The sequence below is a fragment of the Drosophila guanche genome, unplaced genomic scaffold, assembly GCF_900245975.1.
Source record: "Drosophila guanche unplaced genomic scaffold, DGUA_6, whole genome shotgun sequence".
NCBI classification, from domain to species: Eukaryota; Metazoa; Arthropoda; class Insecta; order Diptera; family Drosophilidae; genus Drosophila; species Drosophila guanche.
Genome location: NW_022995754.1, coordinates 2,010,042 through 2,029,892, shown reverse-complemented (window position 1 = coordinate 2,029,892; position 19,851 = coordinate 2,010,042). Strand labels below are relative to the sequence as shown.

Below are 19,851 nucleotides of genomic sequence, written 5' to 3'. Positions count from 1 at the left end.
AATACTTCGACGCATTTTCATTTCCATCAAATTTGAACAACGGGAAGTGAGCGCAGATCATGTCCGGGAGATCTCTTGGTTTTATTCGTTTAACATCTGCATCTATGCGGGGAGGATTTCCAAAATGAGAGCTCTATGACTTTATCACTGGGTTTGTTGCAAAAATTAGGGCAGAAAAAACAGGCGAAGGAATTTAACAGAATAACGAAGAAGCTTGAAAAAGTGGAACCAAATGAGAGTATGGAGTAACGAGAGGAAAATGCTTCTTTCAGAAAGAAATGCAAAAAGATACCCGAGAACGAAACCAATCAAAGTAACGAGTACGAGTAGCCAGAGTAACGAGATGAGAATCCTTGCTTCAGAAAGTAAAGCCGAAAGAACGTCTAACGAGTGCAACAAAATAACAATAAAGAGCGTGCATGGCATCCTCAAATGCGATGAGAATCTTTTACCAAACCAACTGGATAATGGAGATGTCTACCTGTCAGAGCATAAGTACTTCGGATTGCTAAGCAGTGGTGCATCTGTTGGTGCATTTCTAGACATTTCACTGCGATCTTGAGCATTTCATGGTCAATGCTTTTTTTAATATCTCTTTCATTTCCACATGCCGGCAAACACACAACACACACAACACACCCAACACGAATGCGCGAATGCGCTTCAGCAATTAATTTATTTCGGTGTACTTGTGCAAGTATTTTGCTTTGCTTTCGCAGGTGCAAAACTTTATTAAACTTTCTAATTAAGCGGTCGCCACTCACTGATATGTATATCTATATCTGCGGCAAGTTTTTAGGCGCTGCCGGCGCCCAACTGCACCCAGTCGTCGTTGCGATCCGCGATGAGGCAGAAGTCGAGCCAGGTGCCCACATTCACAGAGCGATAGGCAAGCCGAGCGGTTCGAGCAGCAGCCAACAGAGTCCGGAAAGATGTCCATGCAGCCAGCCAGCCAGACAGGAGACAACGAGTTAAGAACGCGACAGTGTCCGAGAGCGAGCCCTGGCATTGGTCTGGCCACAAGCAGCAGCAGCCGACACTGGATTATGGGCTGGTTATTGGTCCACACAATTGTGCGTATAGATTCAAAGAGTTCTTCCTTTCCTTTAGGTGGAGTGCACAATTGAGCTGTTGCGTTTTTCCGTTTCTTTCTGCTTTCAGATGTCTCTCATGGTAGTCAAGGTCGCCTCCACAGCAGCTCTGTACCAGCACCAGCAACAACAAGCACTGCAACAACCACTCAACGACATTGAGTCCACAGCAGAGACAACAATACCCAGCCAGAGTGAGACCCAGAACCTGGGCCTGAACCACAGTCAGAGTCAGAGCAGCAGCGACATCGAGAAGATGCGTGCCAAGTTACAGCAGCTGCAGCATGAGCAGCAGCAAGAGTATCTGCGGCAACAGCAGCAGCAGCAGCAGTTGCAGCTGCACCTCCAGCAGATGCATGCGACGGGTGCTGCTGGCGAAACCGCCTACTTATTGGAGCGTGCCGATCACGGCCCACCCGCCCCGGCGCACATCTACGGAACATGGCGCACGAAAGCGAGACGAGCACCGCCTGAGCACGCCATCTCGGGGAACGATGTTGACGATGGACATGTCTATGAGCGGCTGCCCAAGCGATCAGCCACCATGACACCTCTGCGTGGCTTGCTGCGTGATCAGATGCCACGTCCGCCACGACTCGCCACCCAGGACACGCACAAGCCGCAGGTGTCTGGCGGCTCTCCACTGCCGCCGCCCACAACGACGCTGCTGAGGCGCCACTACTCCGAGACGCCGGGCACTCTGGCCAGGCGGGAGGACTTTAAGCCGAAACCATTTCACTTTCCCTACGATGGTCCGCTGCCCGAGCAGTTCACCAAGGGCGAGGCGGAGCGGGAGCAGCGTCCGCGGCCGGAGCTGAACAACATTCAGGACATACTGCAGCATCTGCACATCAATGGGCTGGGTCCCAGCAAGCTGCCACCGATGGTGATGATGCCCACGGGCCTGCACATAGCTGGAAGCTTCAAGAACCTAAAGAGCAGCGGCATTGGGAACTTCTTCCGCGGCAAGCGGAACAAGAAGCAGATGCAGTTCAGCATCCCCTTGCCCATGTCCATGGGTCACATGCCAATGCCCATGTCCATGGCGATGTCCATGCCGATGTCCATGCCGATGTCCATGCCCATGCCAATGCCCATGCAGTGGTACGGTCCCGGAGTGATGCCCCATCAGCGCGTGGCCATTGATCAGCTGTATCCGTTCAAGCCACGCTCGCCGCAGGACATCAATATGCTGGCCATGCAGCAGCAGCAGCTGGCACCCAGCAAGAATGTGTCCAAAAAGAAGAATAAGAAAAAGCAGCAGCAGCAACAGCAACCACAACAGTTGGCTCAGACTAATCAAAACTTGTTGCTGGAGCACGGCAGCCAGCAGCACTATGTGGCCGATCCTTTTGGCCAGCACTTGCCACAGCCAGTTCTGTCCCTGAATGCCACACGACAGCCGCAGCAGCACAAGCGCATTCCCTTCAAGCTCAATCTTGACATTTATCCCGTGATGCCACCATCGAGACCCGCCTCCATGCTGCGCAATCCTTTCCAGCCAGAGTACGCAATGCCTTCACCGGCAGCATTGACTGGAACGACAGCTGCCGCTTATCAGCATCTGGGGCATGGCATCTACCAGACGCCATTCAAATTTCCCACCCAAGCGCCTCACCACGGCCACATGCAGATCAACTTTCCCGACCAAGCGGGGCGCTTCAGCCAGCAGCAGGCGCTATATCAGTCGCAGGCACTCAAGTTTCCTCCTCCAAAAAGCGTGCATCCCGATGAGGCCATCTATGGCAATGCTCCGGTATATGGACAAGGACAAAATCAGGGACAGACTCATTGGCAGGGCCACAGCCAGGGCTATGCGCAAGGACAGGGTTTGGCACACGTGCAGGCACTGGGACAAGTGCAGGGACAGGGACAAACGTTGGAGTCGCAGACGATAGAGTCACAGACGAGTCCCATTATGCTCCATCTGAATGTGTTTCCCAAGCAAAAGCCCACGGCAACAATACGCGCATCCACGAATCCATTCTACAACCACAACTTGCATCGGAACACGATCAACTCGAGTGATTTGCCGCCACCCAATCCCCCGAGCCCCATAGAGCCGCGTCAGGCAGGCAATGGCTCTGCAACACCAGCAGTTGCTCATCCGCAACATCATAATCATCAGCAGCAACAGCAACAGCAGACGTCACAGCAGATATCTCTCAATCAAACGGAGCAACAGCAGCAGCAACCGCAAGTGAATCGCTCCAGTTCCATCTCACGCAGCGACCATCTGCCCCTCATCGACTTTGAGCATCCGATTGTGGCAGCTGAGATGCCAGAGGCAGCCTCTCTGGCCAGCTTCCGGACCGATCATCGCCACCACAGGCCACAGACGCATCAGCAACATCATCATCATCATCCAGTGGATGAACACTTTCGCTATCAGAAGAGCGCCAATATCGAGCAACTGGCTGCAGAGGCACAGACAGCATCGCTCTTTCGCTTTCCCGTTGAGGATCTGATACAATTCCACGTGGATGATGCCCTCTAACTCTAAATAGTAGCTGTATTAGCTGTATCTTAGCCTTTAGTTAGTGTAAAAGTTAAATCAATATATTTACAACTGGTTTCTATTACAATTATATTCGACAAAGGAACAAGGTTGAAAGCAGTCAACATTCAAAAGAACCGCACTGGACTGCTTGAAGCACTCCTGCAAGCAGTTTATCCACTTTTATCCGGCTGAAGCAATACATAGCGTTTGGCTCTTTTTCATCCTGCAAGCAGTTCATCCACCCTACAAAAGTGCTTGTTTCACTTTCCCTTGCTGCATAAAAGTATACATCACGCTTACTGAGCAAGCCCAAAAGTATTGTTAGTTTTCAGGCCAGCTTGGGCATTCCATTGCCAATCGTTTTGCGCATGCGCGAAATGGGACAGAAACCACTGGGAGCCGGCAACAACAAGAAACCAGTATGCGGCAGCAGCTGAGAGCCAAGAACGGGCGAGGCGGCAGCACGACAGCAACAGGTAAGAGTCACCTACCAGACAGAAGGTAAACAGGCGTCGCTCCGTCCAGACGTTGCCGCGCTTCGAATTCGAGTTCCGTACCGTTTCGTGAGTGAGACCGTGAGTGAGACAACAACAACAACAAGAAGTCGCGAGTGGCCTGGCCAAGATCAAGTTTCGGACCCTAGCGTCATCCATTCGCCGTTTTCAAGAGTGTGTGTTTGTGTGTGTGTGTTTTTTTGCGTGCGTTGTTGGCCAAACCGAAAGCAAAACGAACCCAAAATACTTATAATGGGAAATAGCTGAACTTAAATGGGCATTAGTGTTAATTAGTGTTTTGGGCCAAAGTAATTGCACCTGAGTCTTCAGTCAGAACTACAGTTTTGTGGATTTTACACTTGCATTTAGAAGCGGAGAGGACTGGACGGGACTGCTTCCTGAAACAGGCATTTTTTCACTCCATCTCACTCTCTCTCTCTCTCTCTCTCTGTCATGGTGTTTTTCCCTCTCTTTTTTGTTGTTCTTTTTTGCCCAAAACGAGAACTCGTAGATATATGTACGCGCGAGGCGAGTGTACATGGACTATGGGCTCAGCTCAGAGTCTGCAGATTATGGCAAGCAGTGTCTGTGTGTGTTTTTGACTACTTGCAGAATATACATACTTCGACGGTAAAAAATGTCTAATAAACCAAAATTGAATTCGCCATGAATCTGCTAGGGTATCTAAATATTCGTCCCCTTCTTTCGGCTAGCCTTCTTCTCTTCTCTTAGCTTTGCCGCGCGTCTGTTCCTCCGCTTTCCTTCGCCTGTTCGTTGTGTGTTTTTGTCCGTCCGTGATGAGCTGCTGATGTGTTGTATATGTGTGTGTGTGTGTGTGTGCCAGCGAAGAAAGCCATCATCATCTTCGCAGCGTTTGCCAATCGCCAAGAAGTGCCCAATGATCGGAACTCCCGTCCAGCCAGCAGCCGCAGCAGCCGCCTCACCTCATCATCATGTGCTACTTTTCACATGTGCATAAAGTGAAATTTAGCTGTCCGCTCCCGCTGCTGCGCTGCTCTCAGCTCTCTTGTTCAGCTTCTGGTCTAGAAAATGGTCTTGTTCATTTTTGTTTTATTGCCCATCAAAGCGAATGTGCTGAAAGCTGTAGCCACAGTGCCGCTGGAAAAGTTCAAACGGCAAGGCTGCGATTAGCCAAAACTAGAACTGAAACAGCAAACTCAGCCAGATTCCATTCGAGAGCGAGATCTCTCTGTTCTCTGTACTGTGGCCGGACAAGGCCAACTGGGGGCGGGTGTGGGGTTGCAGCTAACATTGAAAATAGTTATTGTTTCGGTACAAATGAATAACAAGAAATTTTGCTTTTGCATTTTCTGGCAGCAGTCAGCACAGTACGAGCCCAGCTGCGAGCGGTATTAAATCGAAACTGTGTCTGTCATTCTATCAAATCTATGTGCTAAAAACTAAAGTAAATAGCCACAAAATCTCGGCGAGCTAACGGATACAAATACCTAACGGCAGTGAAATTAGCAACGGCAACATGTTGCCGCTGGGGCTGCCCCTTCTGCTAGTGCTGCTGCTGTGCTCCAGCCGCTCCATGGCTCAGCTGCTGAATCATCCGCCGCAGTTTGTGCCCGGAACAGGAGACATGTCCCGCTTCAGCCTGTCGGAGAACACGCCAGTCGGGAGTCCCATCTTCCAGCTGAAAGGTAAGTGACACTGCCACTAAGTTATTTGTGGGTGCTACACGGATAAGAAAACTCCCACAAAAACACGTTCCCTGTCCCATTAATCTAGAACTTCTTCCCGGGCTTTGTGGTAGATCTGGGGCACTGGCCTAGTCGAGGGGGAGTCATGGAGCGTTTGCATTACGTTTCATAATTTTATACGAAATTGCTGCATGGCTTTCATTGCAGCATTGAGACAATGTTCAACAATAGCCCAGTTCCCACGCAAGTTTGCCGAGATGCCTTTCACTGGCAGTCAGTCAGGCAGTTCGGGAGTTTGTTGTTATTGAAAAACAAAGAGCTTCCCCACTAACCCAACGAGATGATAGGCAGGCGCCCTGGGGATAGCAAAGAGCATTTGATTAAGTATTATCTGGGTAGCTAAAGAATGTAATCTTTCTAGGAAGAAAAGTTTCAATCAAAGCTTAACAATGAAATGCTCTGGAAGGCTGGGTACATTATTGAGTCATCCATAAAATTAATATTTAATTCTGTGTAAAAAGAAACAGATTGCGTCTAGTGTTTTGTCAGTGTTTGAAAGCAGCTTTCAAATGATTTAAATTATTATTTATTATGATATAAAAATCTTACAATTGCGTAAATAAAATATGTTTCTTGCGCTGCTAGCTCGAAGTTTCCAGCAAAACCAACTTTAGAGGGTATCCCCGAACACATACTCCCCCTCTGCTGCTGGCTCTTAAGTGTTTAATAATTTTGTAACTTGGATTTTGGACATACCTCAAATTACCCGTGCTGACTTTCATTTCTTGGCTCAGCGTTTTTTTGGTTTTTTTTGGGTTGGCTCTGGCCACAACGCCACCTACTTGGAGGCAACCTTGTGTGGGGTATTGGATTATTATTATGGTGGCAGCACGTTTACAGCGGCATATCGGCCTCAGATATGAACATACGTATCTGTAGAGACATATGTGTATATGCGATTACACAATGTGAATGCCGTACAAAAAATGCAACTGCAGAGATCTGGCAGAATGTGCGATAAGCCACTGAGATATGAGCACTTTATTGCTTTTGGCAAGTTGCGCCCAAGAATGCAGTTTGGTAATCAATTAACAAACAAAAACAAACACAGATACATATGTATGCATGGATGTCTCTGTATCTGATGGATAGACATGCGGAAATGCATTTGAACACGTTTGTGCGTACAGACAACACTGACAGCCATAGATCCGGTAATGATGATTGCTGTAATGGGTGCCCGTCATTAGATAGTCTTTAGTCGCTTTTGCTTTAGAATGCTCTCCACACTTTTACTCCGATTGAGAGTGCCAATCAATCGAGAGTTGAGTTGGCAATCAAATGGCAGTCTTGTCTCAATCAGCATAGAGTAGGAGGCAGGCCCGTCACTCCCTCGAAAAATGATTATTCAACAGCCAACACAAGCCACTGAGCAGATCTTGTTTGCTCCACCTGATCCACCTGCTCCACAGTTGACACCCTAACACAGAGGCCCAGTCCGCGTACCCAGTTACAGATGCGATTCCATAGCAGACACGGAGAGGCCTGCAATTTGATGCCACTGCAACTTCATCAGGCGCGCCGCCAACTTCATAATCAGATGGAGCATTGTCTTAACTGGTTGCTTGGGGGCTGGCTGGGGCTGGGGCTGGCTGCTGCTGAGCGTGTGCCAAATCGCCTTGGCCTGGCCGGATTGTTGCTGTAACTGTAACTGAGACTGTTACTGCGACTGGGTGAGCGGCCTCTCATCAGGTTCGTTTTGCAAGCAGCATCCGTGAGATACAAAACACGTTTGCTGCGTTTGAAATCAAAAGTGCCAAGCCAGGCCGGGGCAGGCCAAGCATACAAAAACATGGCCAAAACAAACACTTGTAAAACCAATTTGAAAAACTGCCCAGACCAAAATGAAAATTGCTTTGCCTAAACTGTGAGCTAGGAAGCAAATGTCCAGCTGCATCTGGTTCATAACTTCAGACGGGAAATCAATATTGAACACCACAATAATTGCATAACTTCCATTATTGCCTGGGAAACAGCAAACAGTTTGCTCATATTCCGCACTCGAGAGTTCCGATATTGAAACCACAGCTGGCTTATGGAATTATTCAGCAATTTACAAAGCATGTTTCTGAAACTCTTCTTTCAATTTAGTCTTAAGTTTCGTTTAGCTTAATCAGCTACTTAATTACAAATTTTGGTCTGCCCATATGAATGGATGGAAATGGAGTGAAGTGGAGGGGCTACGCAAAGCATAAAATAATTGTCCGAATGTTGGCACATGGCTGGCGGTGGCGGGTGTGTCGGGCGTTTCTCTCGGGTTATCCAAAACGAAAAAGAAAACCCAACGTATTCAGTGTGTAATAAAGAGCCAAATATTAACAAATACGCTTCGTGAAGCATGAAATCACAAATTATTTCTGCCGCATCAACATCAACCAACAGCAACCAGCAACTACTACAACAATTACGAACACATCCACCCCCGCCGGGCAACGATCAACGATATCTGGGATGGATGGACCAAGTGAAAAGAAGAAAAGCTTTTTACCCACATCTCGCATGTACCCGCAATTATAGTGTTCATTCAGCTTTTCCACTTTTCCCCCAAAAACAAAAAAAAACTCTTACCCAAAACTTTGTTAACTCATGTGTACATGCGGAGCACGAGAATTCCTAAGAAGAAGAGAAAACGAGTAAGAACGGGTGTGTGTAGAGACAAAGGAAGGCTTGACTTGAAGAATACCCTGCACAAACATTATATATCCATAAATAAATATTTACAGAGCGATCATTTTTCGTTGAAGAGAAACTGCAAGTAAAAATAATTTCAATTTAATTTGAATTTACATTTGCCAGATACGAGATTGTACTGCAATTATATTAAAAAGAGATTAGCCCAAGATATTGCAGTTTGGAATCTGTATGTACATAATTATGTATTTTCCTACATACATATCTTCATACATTGCACCTCCAAAGACTTCAGGTTATTCTGCTCGCAGCAGCTCCCGTTATTCCTTGCTTCTTTTGCATTCTCTCTCCACTGCCATTGTAATGTAAACAAATAAACGGCGAGCGTGCGCAAACAAGAACAGACATAGCTTCATCCCTTTCACTCATACATTACTCTGCTGATCGTTATCTTCTTTGAGATCTTCACTAGCAATTTATGTCGCTCCAAATAAGCATTGAAAGTAAAGTGAAGGTGCGGGATTAGCCACTGTGGGTGGCTTCATTTGTCATTTGATTCGCAGAAGATGTGTATCTTCTTAGTAGCTAAACTCTATATACCCAACCATCCGATGTCTACAAGGTATGAATATGTGTAAACCCGAAATATAAGTATGATTATGTACATTGAAAAGTTGAAACGGTCACTCACGCGCCCAATGCAAGGGGAGAGTGGGAATGGTGATAGTGAGGTGCGGAATGCAACGATCATAAAGCGGGGAACGGGGTTGAAGCACGGGACTGGGTTGGCGACCGCAATCGTTATGTTTTTGGTTGTACATATGTACAATAGTGTATGTGAAATGGAGGAGCGGTTGGGTTGCCTCGGTTGTTTGTTGTTTGCTTCCCGCTTTTGTGTCGTGTCTTTCTGGTCGTGCGCTGCAATTGTCGGTCCACAACAGACCCGCTCCCATATAGCCAACAACTCTTAGATCCCCCCACCGCCACTGTCGGAGTACCCCACTGAATGGTTAGAGCAAACTTGAAAAAATCTGGCAGGCAGGCAAGCAGTGCCAAAAGCAGTTTTCCCGACCGCTTATTGCTCTCTGTTTTCCTTTGGTAAGCTCTTCTCGGGTTCATTTGTTTTCTCTCCAGTTATTTTTCCCCTTTCCCTGCCCTCCAGCATTGCTCTGAAAGAATTTCCAAAGTAATTTCGTGTTGCCCTCAAGCTGGGATCTGGCTTTGGTGTTGTATATTTTTGTTGGATTTACTTATATTTCCTGTTATTAGACTGGAGCAAAGAGAAAGAGAAATTGCCGGGGGAATGACACAATCCACTTAGTGGTAGACAGAAACGCGACTGCTTACCGACTCAACTCCCAACTAGTTAGTTGGCCCCGTTTTACCGGCATAGGGCGCGCATAGACCGCGAACGCATTCGACTAGAAAGACACACACAGAAGGCGAAGGAGGTTGTGGGAACTAAATTAGCATTTTTCACACGCTTTTACATAAAACCCCCCATCGCCGGGGGAGTCGGGAAGTAACACTGGCACTACTGAACGACTTCCATGAAGTGACAGGCTATGACGTTAGCTCGGATAACTCGTAATTAAAGCAGTGAGCGTGTCAAGCAGTGGGATGATAGACCGACAAACCGCTTTACTCTCCAACTAATTTTGTTGCACTCTCTATCTCCCTCTCTCTCTCTCTCTCTCTCTCTCTCTCTACCCAGGCACCGATCCGGAGGGTGGCCGCCTCAAGTACAGCATAAGTGGGCCAGTCTTTTCGGTGGATCGGGAGACGGGCGTGGTGCGACTGCGGCAGGAACTGGATCGGGAGACGCAAGACACCATCGAGGTGATCATCAGCATCACCGACGAGGGCGTCTATGGCACAGAGCCCAACACGGTGTCGCAGCGTCGCGAGATACCCGTGCGGGACTACAACGACAATCAGCCCACATTCATCGGCAGACCCTACACAGCCAGCGCCAGCGAATCCCTGCCAGTGGGCGCCGAACTGAATGTGGAGCCAGCAATCATTGTCGTGGATCGTGATGAGGGTATCAATGCTGAGGTGCAGCTGAGCTGCGTCGAGGTGAGACTTAGAGAAATTTGTATATAGAGAGAAATCTTAAATTTCCTTACCTCTTCCAGGAGAACGACATTTGCGACATCTTTGCCGTGCGTGCCGTGAAAATCTCCGATGGAAATTACACCGCTCGAGTGGCGCTGAAGCAGCCGCTGGACTTTGAGAGTCGTCCATCGTACATCATGACCATCTCGGCCTCGGACAGTGCGCACGAGAATCGCCTCTCCTCGCTGGCCACCATTTCGATTAATGTGATCGACATACAGGATCAGCCGCCCGTCTTCACCAATGCCCCCTACTCGGCCACTGTAGCGGAGAACACACCAGCTGGAGTCAGCATTCTGACTGTCAAGGCCATTGATGGGGATGTGGGCATACCACGGGATATATTCCTATCGCTGGAGGATGAACCCTTCGGTCACTTTGAGTTGGTGCCCTTCGGGGATCCCAGAGAGGGTAGCGCTGTGCTGCAGACCACGGCGGAGCCGCTGGATCGCGAGAATGCGGAGATACTGCAGAACGGCGGCGTCTACGTGTTCTCCATTCGTGCCACCGAACTGATTGACGGTGCCATTCCTGCCGAGCACTCGATAACGCGCGTCACAATCGTCGTAACGGATGTCGACGATCACCAGCCCACGTTCAGTGCCTCCCACTTTAATGTCTCGATTGCGGAGAATCTGGCCAACGGTATGCCGTTGCCGGGTCTCTCGATATTCGTCGATGATCGGGACATGGGCGAGAACAGTCGCTACCAGCTGGCCCTGCGGAATGTTGCCAACTCCGAGGGCGTCTTTGCCATCTCCCCCACCGAGGCGCAGGGTCGTACTCCTGTTGTGGTCAAAGTTCTGGATGCCAGTCGCTTGGATTACGATGTACCCGATCCGGAGCAGCGCAAATTCGAATTCGATTTGGTGGCCCAGGTAAAGGGTGTGGAGAAGGCCAAGGCTCGTGTGGAGATCCACCTGCTGGATGCCAATGACAATGCTCCAGTGTTCGCCCAGCCCACATATCGCTTTACCGCAGCCGAAAACATGTCCATCGATGCGCTCATTGGTCATGTCAAAGCAACGGATGCAGATTCCGGTGAGTTCGGACGCGTGAGGTATGTGCTCAAGGGTTTTGGAGCGGACAACTTCAATGTGGACTCCGAGACGGGCGGCCTCTACCTCCAGCGGCAGTTGGACTACGAGAAGCAGAGCAGCTACAGCCTGACAGTTGTGGCCGTCGATGGTGGTGGTCGGGAGTCGAATGCGAATCTCTTCGTCGGCGTTGTCGATGTCAACGACAATCATCCGAGCTTCGAGAGCAAAGAGTACAGTCGCACCATTCGCGAGGGAGCGGCCATCTTTGAGCCGCAGTTCTTTGTGCGTGCCCATGACTCGGATGGTCCCACCCAGGGCAATGGACGGGTCACCTATGCCATTGTCTCGGAGAACAGCATAGCGGGGAATGTGTTCCGCATAGAGCCGGACACGGGCGAGATTATCATCCAAAAGGCAGCTCGATCCATGGACACGGAACGCGGCGAGTACGAGCTGCTGGTCTCTGCAACAGATTTTGGTAAGTCTTGGGATTATTTTCCTCTATTTTGAGAGTTTAATTTTGGTCTCTTTCTTTAGGTGTTCCCCCACTCTCAAACACCACACGTGTGCTCGTGCGTGTGGGCATCTCTGGCAATCAGCGTCCCATTTTCAGAGGACACTTTCAAAATGTCGAGAATCTGCCCATCATAGGACCGCCCAGCTATCGCGTGTCCATTCCGGAGAATGCCGCTCCAGGCTACAATGTGACTTCGGTGTCTGCACACGATCCCGATGGTCTGGACAGTCTGCTGCGTTACAGGATAGTGGGCGCCAACGATAACTTTGAGATTGATGAGGAGTAAGTACAGCCACGGGATTGCTTGAGTTTTACTTCATGAATACCTCTCGCCCCTTTTGTAGATCCGGTGTCATTACAGTCTCCACGCAGGCGCACATCGATCGTGATTCGAATATGAATAGCTTTGAGATCATCGTAAATGCCGTGGACTCGGGCACACCCATACCGGAAACTGCCACCAGCACGGTCTATGTGAACGTGAAGGACATCAACGACGAGCGACCCAAGTTCGAGCAGGCCAGCTACGCGGCTTATGTGTCCGAGCGAACAGCCATTGGGGAGAGCGTGCTGCGTGTAAAGGCCATTGACAAGGATCTCAATTCGAGACTGGAGTACAGTCTGCTGGGTGGAGTGCAGGCCACCACCAAGGCGGGTGTCAGCATCACAAATCGCAGCAGCTACCGCGTGCAGGAGGCCTTCCGCATCGACAGCCAGAGCGGGGAGATCTTTGTGAACAGCTCGCTGCGGCACGATGTGGCTGCCATCATAATCTTCACGGTGCAAGTGAGAGATTTGAATGCAGAGGTGGATCCCGAGGGGCAGGTGGACAGCACCGAGGTGACTGTCTATGTGCAGTCCTTCCAGGACACCAATCCAGTGTTCAAGAATCCCGGCTGGAGCAGCTCTCGGCCCGTGATAGACATCAAGATCAAGGAGGAAATGCCCATCGACAGTGCGCTGTTCATTCTGCAGGCAGAGGATCCTGTGACACGTCAGCCCATAACCAGCTTCGAGCTGATCGAACCCAAGCAGCTGGAGTACTTCCAGATAGCGGAACGCACCGGCGAGGTCATCCTGAAGAAGCGCCTCGACTACGAGGCACTGGCGGAGGCTGGCTATGGCCCAGAGTTTGAGCTGCAGGTGCGTGCCAGCAGTGCGGATCGCCAGCGGAGCACCGTCAGTCGGCTCAACATCAGCGTGGAGAACGTGAACGACAACAGTCCGAGGTTCGAGCAGAGCTCCTACCGTGCCACGATCATCGAGAATCGAATGCACCCGGAGCGGGTGGTGCGCGTGCGGGCGCTGGACAAGGATGCCGAGCTGAATGACAGGGATGAGCGTCTGGGCTACCACAAGATTGTCTACTCGCTGCAGGGCGAGCACGCGATGCTCTTTGAGATCAACAACCTCACTGGCGAGGTGATCGTGGCCCGCGATCAGACCATCGATCGGGAACGCACGCCACACATTCGGCTGCAGGTGAAGGCTGAGGATTCGCCGGGCAAGCCCACAGATGCCAAGCAGAGTGTGGTGGATCTGCTAATCGATGTGCTGGACGTCAACGACAATGCTCCAGCGTTCACACAGAAAAAGTACAGCACAGTCATTCCGGAGAATGCGCAGATCGACTCGTTTGTGCTCCAACTGGAGGCTCTCGACGCGGATGAGGGTCTGGGCGGTGAAGTGCGCTACGAGCTGGTCAACGAGGGGGAGGCCAATGGCCTGTTTAAGATTAATCCAAAGACCGGTCTGCTCTCCACACGCCGCAATCTCACTGGCAAGGGCCGTGCGGAGCCGTACATTCTGATCGTGCGTGCCCAGGACAATGGTGGACAGCTGCCCAAGCAGCCAACACTCTCCACCGATGTGGATGTGAGAATATTTATAGGCGATGTGAGCGCCAACGATGGAGTGCCATACTTTGTGGCGCCACGCGTGGGACAAATGGCGAATGTAACAGAGGTAAAATGAGATTTTTGTGGGCTATATATTTGGATATATTTATGCATCATTCACCTTTCAGAATGCTGTTATTGGAGCGCCCGTGTTCCAAGTGATTGCCAATGATCCGGACGATGAGAGCACACCCTCGGGCACGATCACCTATCGCATACTGCCAGACACTGTGGATGCCGAGGCCTTTGCCATTGACACCCACACAGGACTGATCACCACACGACAATCGTTGGATCGTGAGACGAAGAATATGTACAAAATCATACTGGAAGTCAGCGACAATGGACAGCCGAAGCAATCGGTGACGCGCATTCTGCAGATTGCCGTGCTGGATGTGGATGATCACGAGCCGCGTTTTGCCAGGGAAATTGTAAGTAAAAGTAGAAAAAAAGAAATCAATAAACTAACTTTTTCCATTTCCCTATAGGACGAAGGACCCCTGGCCATGTCTGTGAGTGAGGCAGAACCTGCTGGCACAGTTGTCGGCAGCTTCAGTGCCGTGGACGAGGACATGGGCGAGAATGCAGCCATCGATTATGTCATCATTGAAGGCAACAACGAGCAGATCTTCACTATTGAGCGCACCAACGATAGTCTGGCTCTACTCAAGACCAGCCAGCCCATCGATCGAGAGCTGGTCGAGTCCTTCTTGCTGACCGTCAAGTGCCTGAAGCTGGGTGAGCCCGGCTACAAGTTCATCGGGGATGCCTATGATCGTCAGGATCCCTCGCACTTGCGCATTGCCATCAGAGTGCTCGACATCGATGACAATTTGCCGCAGTTCGAGCAACCGGATCCCACGGTGGGCATTCGCATTAATGTGCCCATCGACACGGTGGTCACGACACTGCGTGCTAGCGATGCTGATGCCGAGGCGCCACCCATTACGCTCTCCATCGAGAATGTCACCTTTGTGCCGCAGTTCTATAAGCGCAGCCGGCAGCTGGCCGTGGGCAACCTTCAGAATCTTTTCACCCTAAACAATCGCACGGGGGAGCTGCGCACTGGTGGCTCCTTCTTGGACTACGTCGATGGATACTTCCTCATGCGCGTGGCTGCCAATAACTCGGCTCAGCCCAAGCGACAGGCACACAGCCACCTGAAGGTGTTCGTCATACGCGACAAGTCGCTGCTGAAGTTCGTCTTTGCCCGTCCGCCCAACGAGATTCAGCACAACATTCGCCCCTTCCAGGAGCAGTTGCAGAAGAAACTCAAGCCGCTGGGCCTGGAGCTGCATGTGCTCGACACTCAGGTCTTCACACGTCCCGACATGAGTCTGGACTTTACCGCCACCAGCTCGTGCTTTCAGATGTTCAAGGACGGCACTGCCCTGTCCCTCAGGGAGATGCAGAAGCTGATGAACTCACAGCAGCTGCGCCAGGAACTCATCGATATCTACGCGGCCTACGGGGTCAGCGAGGTGGAGTCCTGCTCGGTGCGAAGGGTTCATGCGGCGGCCATTTTCGCCGGAATGTTGACATCAGCAGGCGCCTGGCTGGTGTTCCTGGCCACGCTCATAGGTCTGGCTGCATTGATTTCACTGTGCACCGCCTGCTGCCTGAAGAAGAAGTGAGTCAAGAGTGATCCCCATAAGGATGGTTAATGTTTCCTTTATCCCACACAGATTCAAGCGGCACAGCAAGCGCAGTTTGCAGGCAAGTCTGCGTTCGCCCACGGAGCACACACCCACCTCATACAGCTACTCGATGCCCGCCGTGCTCTACTCGGAGCCAATCTATGGGCCCTTGTAGCCGCAGCTTATCTTCTGCACGGTCCGTTCCAGGTCCCTAGTTAATTAGTGCACAAGACTTAGGCCTCCCCAGGAGCAGCAGCTAGGATCGCTGCGAACTGGGAGAGTTTTAATTGGCAGATTGGGAAATGCCAAAACAGTCCATAATAAGCTTAAGCATACTATGCGCGTGATCTAGTGTGTAGCGTACATATCTTATACATAATTTAATTAAGTTTAGGCTTAAGCAGCGTGTATAAAGTCTAGCAATTACTTAAATAATCAACTGAAAGAGCTTAGCCCTAAGTCGAGTCAGTTCTTTGTGTCATTTGTTCGCCTGAAATACGAGCCTTTGCTCGAATCTGAGCGATTTTTGATTTGTATTTTGGTGTGAATGGAAATGCATTTACTTGTACTACCTTTAAACCTATTTATCTTATCGTATATTTGCCCACAACATGTCGAACAAGTGCAAAATAAATATCACTCCAAAACAATGCAAAACAATTTCCAGCTCCACATTCAAATCCTCGTCAGCAGTGTCCAAATCGGAGTCAGAGTCAGAGTCCATGTCCATGTGCGTGAGTCTTTCACATTTTTCACCAACAGTTTGCATATGTTTCTGCTACTAGGTAAATATATATTTACGAGACTAAGTAGTTTGTCGAATGTGAACATGTGTGCAAATAAGTTCTATTAAATACACATACGAAAAAAAAACGAGAGCATTTTAGTCATTTTCCAAAAGGTTTGCGTTGGCGTTGGGCTTTAGGGAGTACTGGGAGGTGCCTGGTTGGGGTCTGTGGATATACGCGTTTGTAGGTGTGAAGTGATATGCAAATGAAATTGTTTTCACCTACTAAAAGCAATCAGGCTGCTGCTGGCCAGGCCCATGCCCTTCCTTCAATATGGAAACGTGCAGAGGTGCAGCTATAAGTACCGATGGGAAGTCTCTTTTGGATGGCAACTAACTAAGGCATAAAGTGAGGACATACATGTAAATAAATATAGCAAACATGGTTGTACCCTTTCTTAATGTATTCTGTGTATTCTATGAATTTTAAATATTTTTTTAACATTTATTGTTGCCATCAAACAATTTGTTTCTCTGCAAATAAATTGTCTAGAAATTCCAGCAAGCTGTGAACTGCTTTCTCCAGGCAGCACTGCTTATGTTCACTCCCATCTTACCACTGCAAATCCCCAAATAATCTGCAGTGCAGTCAGTCCAGCAATTAATTTACACAAACCCCAAACGCTGGGTAAATACAAATTTCTATAATGCTTCGTCACTGCCCTTTGTAAACACTTTTAAGCACCAACGATCTGTTGGCTGCTCTGTGCAGATTGCAATTAAAGTTGCCCTGCTTTATGCGAGTAAAAATTGCAAAAACTCTCATTTCAAATTCATTCGGGAAGTGCGTCACTATGCACGGGCAGGCAAGTGTAAATGTATCCGTCCAAAGCAAACATTCGAGCCAAAGGCAAGGCCAGGGTGGAGGTACAAAGGACGAAAGGAAAAACCCATAAATAATAAATGTTGTTAAAACTAATGTGCGGCGCTCATTAGCCCCTGGCAACCCGAGAGAGCGAGAGAACGAGAGGCGAAAGAAACGAACAGGGGATGATGCTGGCCCAGCCCCCGGACACCCTGTGTTTCCTGTTCCAATTGCTGAGTAAGTCAAAGGGTGCAAGATGAACTGTGCTGGTACGAGGGTTGCTGCTGGTAGTTCCATCGACTTATTTTTATAACTTTTTAAAGCGAAACAACATCAACAACAACGACACAAGACAGCAAATCAAGTGTCGTGTCGGGTCAAAGCCGTGTTGGGGGTTAGCAACCCTCACAGAGAACAACAGACTGACGGACTGTAATTAAAAGCGAATTTCCCGCACAATTCTTCAGCTTAAATCACAATTTTACAATTAGCATAAAACCCGCACTAACCTGGATGGCAGCTACAGCTACAGCTACAGCTATCTGGCCATTGTTCTTTTTTGCTAAATCACCTTCCACTTGAACACAATGATGGATGATTGATGGACTGGCGATGTCATCCTCATAAATCACACTTCAGAGCCGAGTGACAATGCTCCGGCAAGGCGCCAACTCTACGTTTCGGTAATCGCCAATTAATACCAGCGGATGGATGGATAGTTACGGCGCCAAAGAGCTTAAGAGTGTGGGAGATCCGCAAGTGTTGGCAGCTTTAGAGACTTCCCCCATGCTCCCGCTCTCCTGCTCTGCAGGTGTCCCAGCACATATCGACTTTTTACCCCAGATTCTTCGTACTATTCCCTGACAGTTAGTCAGTCGAGCTGTCAGGCAGCTGGCCAGATGTCCAAACTGCTCGGCTGGCACACAAAGCAAACAATTAATGTGACTGAGACTGAGGCCCACGGGCCATATTTCCGTGCAACAAATAGTCCACAGACTTTGCGTGCATATCCCGAAATAAAAGTGAAAATGAAAGGAAATCATAACGGTCGCAGGGCGAGGTGCCAGTGCCATAAAAAGGGACTTAGTACGTGACACACACCCCGCCAGATGGGTCTGCGTAATTGCAGTTAACTACTTGTTTCGGCTGCCGACTTATGCAATATATTTTTGGGGTACTTTTTTGCCAGCATTTTCATTGCAATTTTTTGGCAAGTTTTCCTCTTTTTTTTTGGGTGTATGTCAGACCTCACAATGATGGAACTATGGCGGGATTTTCGCGCGAATTTCCAGCCTAAGCCGGAAGTGGAATTATCCAGCAGCGACAGTTGATCAATGGGAAAACAAACCAAAGGATTTGCACCATGCAGACAAGGGGCAAGGGCACGAACAGCTTCTGCCACCTTTCAATTATCCGTAGTCCGTGTCCGTTGTTTATACTCCACAATAACTAGGCATGAAACCGTTGTTTTGTCGACATTTTAGGGCCCAACCTTTGCATTCAATTTATGCACGAGTAGAGACTGAGAAAAAACCTTAACAAATATAAAACCATAAATTAGAAATGTCAGATTCATTATGCACATGGCGCTGCATAGTAATTAGATGGCTCCGTGCTCGTCCTCTCTCTCTCTCTCTCTGAGTCCAACTATGTACAAATTTATGACCACTTGATGAACTGCAGGCAGCTCAGCCTCTGGGCACAGGGTTGAGCCACTCGCATTTCGTCCTGGTCCTGCTCCTGCTCCTGCCTCATTTGCATAACAATCAACTCATCGTTTGTGGTACAGGCTACCAGGACTACCACTACGAATTGCTAGAGGGAATCAGCCCTGCCTTCCCAATGCTAATGCATTCCATACAACGTACAGCAGCGGGTGTGAAGTTGTAAAGTTTAATGTATTGTTTGTCTAACAGTTTATTCATTTGGAAATGGAAAATGTACATAAATACATTTATTTCTTTTTTCCTTGCTTCATTCTGGGACTGGCATACAAAATGATGCCTCTATGGGGTTGCAAAATAATTCAAAATGATTTTTGAAACTCTCTCTATAAATTATCATACGATTGCAGTTGCCATATTATTTGCTTTATTTATAAACTGAATGCCACCTGAAAATTAATTAACAGAATTGCTAAACTATTCCTACATCTAAATATTCCCTCCATTAAAATGATTCCCCCACATCAAATAACAATTATTCCAACCAATCCAAGACTCCATTTCCTGCCTCTTCCTCCCCCATTCAATTTGCCGCAACTTAAATCAAATTTGTTGCAATTGTCGTACATGATCTCGATTCGATTTGGAACATGGGCGATATAGTTATCTTGATTCTTGATTTACATGTGTTAGCATTTTCTTTACCCATTTCTTCCTATTGTGTTTTGTGTCTTTTCGTGTACCACTTTTCGGCTCAACAATGTGACATAAATCTGCTTAAATTTGACTAAAACCGCTCTGATCGGATTAAAAATCAGAACTTGCATAACATTTTACAGTTTCCATCCCGTGGGCCAAGCATGCACACAAATGCGACAGATTGGTTTCCTTTTGCAGCGAACTTATTGAGAAATAAATAGGAGCAGAGGCAGGGTAAGGATA

At 48.7% G+C, this 19,851-nt stretch overlaps 2 protein-coding genes across 5 annotated transcripts in view; both read left to right on the top strand.

The window, feature by feature from the left end:
- The window catches only part of LOC117589403 (sodium-dependent nutrient amino acid transporter 1), a 41,439-nt gene extending 37,833 nt beyond the window's left edge, over positions 1 to 3,606 (top strand). For all 3 annotated transcript variants that reach the window (XM_034281325.1, XM_034281326.1, XM_034281327.1), the window contains one exon: positions 1,405 to 3,606. In XM_034281325.1, coding sequence (XP_034137216.1) covers positions 1,405 to 3,588 — 2,184 coding nt within the window. In that variant the 3' untranslated portion in view covers positions 3,589 to 3,606. The remainder of the gene's footprint in view (positions 1 to 1,404) is intronic.
- Positions 3,607 to 4,100: 494 nt separating this feature from the next.
- Positions 4,101 to 16,508, top strand: LOC117589443 (cadherin-23). 2 transcript variants are annotated; one of them, XM_034281382.1, is made up of 9 exons: positions 4,101 to 4,166; positions 5,427 to 5,752; positions 10,158 to 10,522; positions 10,582 to 12,079; positions 12,139 to 12,400; positions 12,463 to 14,083; positions 14,145 to 14,447; positions 14,505 to 15,646; positions 15,702 to 16,508. In XM_034281382.1, the coding sequence occupies exons 2-9, from the start codon at positions 5,584 to 5,586 to the stop codon at positions 15,826 to 15,828; spliced, it is 5,487 nt and encodes a 1,828-aa protein (XP_034137273.1). In that variant the 5' UTR covers positions 4,101 to 4,166; positions 5,427 to 5,583; the 3' UTR covers positions 15,829 to 16,508. The 2 variants fall into 2 exon arrangements, with proteins under 2 accessions (XP_034137273.1, XP_034137274.1); XM_034281383.1 differs by having other exon boundaries at positions 4,102 to 4,166; positions 5,424 to 5,752.
- The last annotated feature ends 3,343 nt before the right edge of the window (positions 16,509 to 19,851 follow it).